At 34.1% G+C, this 8,381-nt stretch overlaps 1 protein-coding gene across 1 annotated transcript; it reads left to right on the top strand.

Moving 5' to 3' along the window:
• Positions 1–2,834: 2,834 nt before the first annotated feature.
• On the top strand, positions 2,835–5,716 carry LOC113536618 (uncharacterized). Its single transcript, XM_026930677.3, has 4 exons — positions 2,835–3,443; positions 4,575–4,854; positions 5,278–5,388; positions 5,466–5,716. The coding sequence occupies exons 1-4, from the start codon at positions 3,039–3,041 to the stop codon at positions 5,525–5,527; spliced, it is 858 nt and encodes a 285-aa protein (XP_026786478.1). The 5' UTR covers positions 2,835–3,038; the 3' UTR covers positions 5,528–5,716.
• The last annotated feature ends 2,665 nt before the right edge of the window (positions 5,717–8,381 follow it).

Genomic DNA, 8,381 nt, shown 5'->3' with positions numbered 1-8,381 from the left:
GTAACATCTTGCTCTGGGGTTGCTTTTCAGCAGGAAGAACTGAAAAGCTTGTTGCCATCAGAGGATGGGGCCAAATAACAGAAAAAAGTTTGAGAAAAACCTGTTTCAGTCAGCTGAAAATCTCTAGACAGCTCAAATCTGTAACTGCTGCAAAACGACAACAAGTATTTATTCTGGAGGTGAATACGTATTAATTAAGCGATGTTTCAATGTTTTACTTTTAAATAATTAGGACATCTAAATAATTTATTTGATTTTATTTCTGTAGAGAGCCAATGGTATTGAAGCAAACAATACCATTCTGATATGCTTAGATTTGATGTTGCAATAGAGCAAAAAGAGAAATAATCACTAGGGGGTGAATATTTTCTGGAGGCACTGTGTTTGTGTTTGTTTGGTGGTCAGCAAGGTCAGTTTGTTTAAACTGGGCTCAGTTTATCATTAGCTGTGAGTCCTGTTGCACTCTCACCAGCACTGACCTGCTCAAATCTACCCATGTTTATATATTTTTAAATAGGAACATGAGACATTTAGTAGTTGAGTAATAAAATAAATTGGAATATGCAGTTTTACTTACAATAAATGATTTAAATTTAAATTCAAGGTAATTTATCCATCCAGGTTTTCCATTTATAATATATTTGCTTTTAGTTTATCAATTGCTTTATTTCTTTGTTTCATTTCTGATTTAAATTTAATATATAAATTTATGAATATGAATATAATATATGAATATAATAAGACTATGGTTATTATACTATTACTACACTACACTACAACAAATTATTATTATTATTATTATTATTATTATTATTATTATTATTATCTTAGTACTATTATTATTATCTTAGTACTATTATTATTATTATTTCTTGTGCTTACTTTGGTGAATATTGTCTCTAAATAAGATATTCTCAAACTTGTACACATCTTTTTTACTTTTATGGCTGAATACATATTTATTTTATAAACACACTATTAAACCCATTTTTATTAAAATTATTATTAGATTCAAAATTTAACAATCTTGGACCCCCTGGTTGCACTTCATGGAACCCTGGCTGTGCCCACGCCCCAATTTGAGAACCATGGCTTTAAAAGAAATACAATCAAAGGACACACAAATAAATAAATAATAAATAAATAACTGGTTGTTGAAGTTAAGGGCAGAACTTTATCCTAAACACCAAATAATAGAGAGGCAAAATCAGCGAGAAATCCAAGTGAATAGTGTGCTCTTGTATTAAATATTAACTGCCTTATCGTAGGCTTCAAGGTGAGGCATCTACCAGGCCAGAAGCACAACGTTTGGAGTTTTTGGAGTCACTAAACCAGGACATAGTGATGACATCACTGGTTTACACATAATCTTGCCCACTTGGGCATAAATTCTATAAAAGCGTGCATCTATAACACATTTCAATGGTACTACCATAAAGTAATTCTGGTTAATATAGATATAATTAAGTAGCTATAAATTATTAAGATATTATTAATATATTATATGGATATTATTAAGTAACTATAAAATAATATATTATATAGATATATTATGTAGCTATAAAATACAAGCAAATGACAGAATTTATAAATACAGACATCCTGGATAATTTTTAGCATATAGTAATAAAAAGAAGACTAGACAAAATGTGATATAACAAGATGAATCCTGGTGCATTTACAGACATTATTTAGGATTTTTAACTACTTTTAACTACATGTCTATTATATATATATATATATATTTATATATATATATATATATATATATATATATATAATATTTTTTTTTTTTTTTTTTTTTTTTTTCAGAAAGGACACAGTATACACAGTGGTAGCACTGTCAGTTCATATCTCTTAGTTTTTACATACTGATTTCATGTGTTTGTTAATTTCATTCATTTATTCATTTATTTGTTCATTTTTAACTAAAGCTTCTAAAGTACCAATAATATGAAAAATATGATACAGGAACAAACAGAAAAAGGAAAGGAGTAGGGGTGGCAAACACGTAAAAGCTTATCCAACAATATTTCAGCCAAAAATTAAATCAGTTATTAAAATTAAATTAGTTTGGTGTCTGAAGTTTGCTTTCTAACTGAGCTAACAAGTATGAAAAGCTTATAATGTCCACAGCATCATACATGTCTAAATCATACATGATTTTACATGGTGTCTTACAAGGTTCTGTTTTAAGCCATCTATTGTTCTGTCTTTATATCGCCCCCTTGGACATATAACTCACAAACAGAACACTCGCGTTCACTACACTGATGATACACAATTATACTAATCACTTCAGCCAGATTCAGTGGCATAGCTTCATACAGTGCAAGACTGTAAAAACATAAAAGGTTTGATGAATAGAAACTTCCTTGTCATAAACTCTGATTAAACTGAAATACTCTTGTTGGGTACAAAGTCTGCTGGCTGTTGATGGAGTTCTGGTAAGTTTCATAGATTTATGGATTCCATGACTGCGGTGCCATTTAGCCCTTCTAAGTCTTACAAATTAAGAAATCAAATCTTAAGAAATCAAAAACAAAATCTTTTTTTAATATATATATTCTTTTTAAACTAATCTAAGACTCAAAGAAGAAAACATGCATTTAATTATTCAAAAACGTGCCCCTCTCAGTCAGCAGTAATTAAAAATTCTTTTCACAAGGGTTCTTTGTTGACAGGTTATATTTGAGAAAGAGAGAGAAAAAAAGGAGAGGCTGGTGAGGGAACGATTGGTTATAGTTGCTGTAACGTAAGTGAGGACAGGAACTAACCTGCTTTTGGTTGCTAACGCTACTTCCGGGGCGTGGTTTGCTGCATTGGCTCCTCCTACAGCTGGAGCTGGCGTGGTTTGTGTGATTCCTGTTTCCGGCTCGGCTTCCACAGCGCGGCTCGACAGGAATTTTAAAAGCTCGCCTGCAGCTCGTATACTCACAGCGTCACCACACCGGGTCACCTCAAAGTCATTTACAATTTAAGCAAAAAAGGGTACTCTTTCATCAAAAAAAAATCAATAGCCTAAATAAAGACTAAACATGGCCTCGGATTGTCACTTCACCGACTCCATATCCAAGGAGGAAGAGGAGGACGAGGAATTTGATCGGATGTTGAAGCGGATCGGTGGAAAGGGGAATATTTATTTAGTAGGAGACGCGGATGGAGAAAACAACTGCAGCCTTTTCCAGGAGTTTATCATGGACGTGTTCCACACTGAGGTGCACATCAAGAGGGACAGAAACGCAAACCTCGGCAACGGAATCAAATGTGCCGCTGCGAGAAACTGTCCAGTTTCTGATGGGGCTCAAGGAAAAGGCGATAATAACGCCGACGTGGACGAGAAACGCGTCCGACACCAGCGCAAAACCTCCGGACACGACGGACGAGCGATTCACTGCGCCGTCATCGTCTTCATTTTCAGACACGGATACATTCAGAACAAGGTGAATTACAAATAACCCGGCTTTTAATAGCGCTACTTAAAAATCACTCCAGTTAAATCTGTTACTGAATGCGTTCATAACGCCAAGCTGAAAAACCTCGAATTATTTTAAAGAAAAATTTTAAACGGTTCCCTGTATGGCTCAATGCTGTTTATTTATTTATTTATTTATTTTTATGTAACCTACATCTTTAGATATATGCCTGATCAGTAGTTTTTAACCAACATTTATTTATTTTATTTGTGCCAAAATAAACAAACCATGAATTTCAGCATTATTACATGTTAACGAATGGCCATGGCTTATCTAAAGAATTAAACACCTGGGGACGTGCTGTTACAGGAAAACAATCAACAGCAGGGTGGAGTTACTGTTACTATCCTGAAGTGGTAACAAACATTCTCCTCTATATATAAATTCAAACTTTCTAAGTATTTTAGCAGGGTTAGCAACAAGCCAATCATAATATACTGCACGTAGCAGTGCAGTTTTTCTAATGCTAATTTCCAGGTTTTTAGCTTATTCAAATGGCTGTATCATCACACTAAACTGTGCCATTTCCACAATATATACTCACCATCCACTTTATTAGGAACACCTGTACACCTGCACATTCATGCAGTTATCTAATCAGCCAATCATGTGGCAGCAGCACAATGCAAAAAGGCATGCAGATACACATTAAGAGCTTCAGTTAATGTTCAAAAATCAATGACCAAAAATCAGAATGAAGAAAAATCATTATCTCTGTCACTTTAACTGTGGCATGGATGTTGGTACCAGAAGGGCTGGTTTGAGTATTTCATAAACTGCTGATCTCCTGGGATTTTCATACACAACAATCTCTAGACTTTATACAGAAAGGTGTAAAAAAACAAAAAACATCCTGTGAGTAGAGGGTCTGCAGGCTGAAACAACTTGTTGATGAGAGAGATCAGAGGAAAATGATCAAACTGGTCTGAGCTGACAGGAAGGATAACTCAACTCAAATAATCACTCTTTACAGCTGCGGTGAAAATCTTTTTTTCTAAACTATAGCAATTTAAAAATTTGACCAAACTTTAACAAAACTAAACATCACGTAACATACTGTGTATTGCGATATATTTTTACCCATACTGCTATCCCCAGGCGAACCGCATGTGTATGGAGGAGATCCTGAAGGACGTAAAGGTTAGAGTGAAGAAAAATCATGGAGTTCGTCAGGCATTACTGGGCCTCGTTCATGCTGATGCTGAAAGCTCAGAGACTCACCAGTCTGTGACGCTCTTGGAGGAGACATTGAGATCTGTGTTCGTAAAACATCCACACGACTCCATATGGACCGGCCATTTTATTCCTAACGCAGCAGACGGCATAGAGAACATCAAGAGGAATGCCTGCAAAGCTGTGAATGTGTCTCAGAGCCCAGGTTAAGTAGCATGTTATCATGTAGTGTTGATATGTTTAAACATACATGCATGCATAACAATTTGAAGGAGGCATAATCTCTGCATCTCAGTCTTAATGAAGGAGGCATGGCCTCTGCAGCCATATTTCAGTGAAGGAGGTGTGGCCTTTGTGTTTGTTAGTTCTAGTGAAGGGAGTACAGCTTCAACATCTGTGAGCTCCAGTGAAGGTGTGGCCTATGAGTCAGTCCTAGTGAAGAACGTAGCCTCTGTGTCTGTGTGTTTTTTAGTCTAGTTCTCTAGTTTTGCAGTTTTCTATTTTGGTACTGTGGCCAGTTTTAGTCACAAGATTTGGGCCCCAGCCTGCAGGGAAATTATTTTTTTGTTTAAAAAAAGAACACTTTTATGTAACACACAATTCACTCTTTGTTTTTCCTGCTTTGTAGATAACATCTTGAGCCGTAAGCGAAATATTTTCTGGCTTTGTTCTGGCCGCTGGATCAGGAGAGGACGTAGACAACGAGCCGAAGCGATGACACATGCTCAGGCACAGAATGGTGAGCCGGAGTGAAGCCTGTTCATCTGACTTGACATGACCTCTGACCCTCTAACACTCACCCATCATTCCCTACAGGTGATCCCGAAAGCACAGAGGAAGGAATTCCATTACAGATGAAATCCGGCTCACAGTCCTGACATCAGGTTTACTAACAGACTGAAAATGACCACATGACCTGTGAAATGCACAGAAAGCTGAAATTTACCTGCTGTATTTGATTTATTACCTGGCAGGAATGTTGAAGGAGCATTGGGAAATGAAGTTTACTCATGGGTGCTGCTGCTACTCTGTAGTCTTTCAAAATAAAGTTCCAGGACTTTCAAAGACTTTGCAAACTTTTTTTTTTTTTTTGTCTTTGATGACCACAAAGAGGATGTCATTCACTAAACAGTGCCTCTATTAAAGTTTTAAAGGAGTTCATAAGAGTTACATTTTTACATTCAGTACATACATACATCTCAATTATGTTATAATTTAGTCAGGAAATATGAACTAGAACAGTCTAGGATTTCAATTAATAGATTAATAAATTTAGAGTTTAATTGTATGGTGACGTATTAGACATCAAATGTCTTTTTTATTTCAATTTTATTATTTTATGTAGCATCTTTAACAACAGTAATTGCAATGTTATAGTTCAGAATTTTTAAATCAGTCTTCAGTTTGAATTTAAGTTTAGTTTCAATTATTTTTATTTTTTATATTTTAGTTTCAGTTTTAGTTTCCACAGTTTTAGTTGTGGAAACAAATTAAAAGTGTTTTGTTTCAATTTTTTTCCACTCTAAACTAGAATTCACATCACACAAATGTGGTTAAAAAAATTAAAAAAAATTAAATTACTTAGTGTCTGCTTTTTCTACTTAGTATCTGAGGTGATATTTCTATAATTGTCTTAAATTTTGTGTATTATTTTAGTATATTTTTGCTAGCTCTATTTTCATAATTATTAAGTGTAAAAGTGTAGAAGTAGTTATGAAGCAGCTTTACAGAAATCTGGGTCTGGACTCCTTACGGGTTACTTGAGAAGTGACAGAAACAGAACAAAAAGAACATTAGAAGAAGAAACTTTGAGATGAAACTGGGACTTAAAAAACAGAAACAATCCTCCTCTGGTAGACACCTGGAGAGTGAAATTACAGCAGGAGGAGGACAATGTGTAGGAAAAGTGGGAGTAACAAAGGAACTTTGCTCAAATAAACATCCTGGAGATATGACCTGAAATAATAATAAAATCTACATTAGTGTGATAACATGAAAGGAGGCGTGTTGAATAAAGGATCCAGGAAAGGTTAGTATCTTGCACAAAGTTTGCTGGGTTTTAAACACTTCAGTGTCACTGATATATTGAGGGAAAAATACCACCCAAATAATATCTGCTCAGTGCTGCTCCTATGGTGGTCCTTTTGTGTTAATGGATGGGGTAGAGCTGGCCAATATTCTGAACACTTTATTATAGATAGAGATTATAAACTGCTATTTGGTAGTGTGTGAATGTGGCTTTGCTAAGGGGTGATGCTGCAAGATACCGCATGCACCACTCTGAGAAAATAAAATAAAATTATGAGACCAACTTGTTCAACACTTGCCAAAACCACTTCCTGTCACCAACACTTACTTATGCAAGTATAGTTTGGTACCTTAATTTCTGAGGGTTTATGGTGTAATACTACTGCTACTACTAATACTACTAAGAAGAAGAAGATAGATGGATAGATATCTATCTGTCAATATCTTTCGATGTAGATATACAGTTTTAACATAGTGACCCTTTCTTGTTTTCCACTGCTTGGTCTAAATGAGGTCACATTAAGCCTCCTTTAGCCTTTATTATCCCCCGCAGGTGGCACCAAAAACTTTCACAATAGTGCTGGAATGCAACTAGCTCACAAGAGGGATTAATCATTTGACAGGTGCACTGCAGAGACGTTAAAACGGTTTAAGTGTCTGTCTCAGTCTTACATATTAAATCTCAAGTAATAATGCTTTTTTCTTCTCCTATACCTATGTTTTGAGATGTGGCTGTTATTGTCATTGTAATACCACATTAGCTTTCAATATTTATTTGTTACAATATAAAAAAGTACACATTTCAACTGGAACAAACTCACAAAAATTTCATTTAAAAAGTGGATGGCTTCCAAAACTGCATGGGAAAAAAATTATATTAAAATAGAATAATGATTAACTTAACATTATCATAAGTAAAACCAAACAATATTTGAAATTGCTTTTGCATGTTAAAATATGCAATGTTTATTCGTGTGTCTAAAAAAATGTATGACGAATTTAATTATTGAATTTTTTTTATTTCAAACAGAAAGGTTCTTGGTATTAATATTGGTAAAATAAGTTTTAAAATATAATCTAAATTTTAAAATATAATAAAATCATAATTTTTCTTTAGATTTGACAATTTGAATGATGAAATAATGACATTTGTAATACTTTTTAGTAGGTGCGTTAAATGGGTAATATTTATAAATATAAAAATAAATAATATTTTTTTACATTATTTATACATATACAATACATTTTAAAATTGTGTTAATAATATTTGATATCAGTATTGACGTACTGTATACTGTGTTGCAGCTTGTTAGAGCAGATCTGTCATAGCTATAATAGGCCGCTAGGTGGTGAAAGTGTTATGCGATTTTAACGCGTGTATTGTTTTAGGTGTCCATTATAGTGCCGGTATAGAAATTGATTAAATATATTGCTACATTATTTTTTTTTAAAGAGTAATATCATTTATAAGATTTGTTTTAAAAATATAATTCACATGTTTTTGGTCAACATGTAAAACGTTATTCTAAACATAAGAATATAAGGGGATAAGTATTTCCAGATAGTTTTGTATCCTTGGTGGTCCTAGACGACGGAACGCTTATTGGTTGAATCCTAAACCCTTACGTAGTTTCTTTGTAAGTGCACTTCATAAAGTAAGAAAGGATGGCTCCTGCGTCCTATTTAGTGCACTATATTTTTGTG

The sequence above is a fragment of the Pangasianodon hypophthalmus genome, chromosome 11, assembly GCF_027358585.1.
Source record: "Pangasianodon hypophthalmus isolate fPanHyp1 chromosome 11, fPanHyp1.pri, whole genome shotgun sequence".
NCBI classification, from domain to species: domain Eukaryota; kingdom Metazoa; phylum Chordata; class Actinopteri; order Siluriformes; family Pangasiidae; genus Pangasianodon; species Pangasianodon hypophthalmus.
This window is presented reverse-complemented; position numbering and strand designations above follow the sequence as displayed.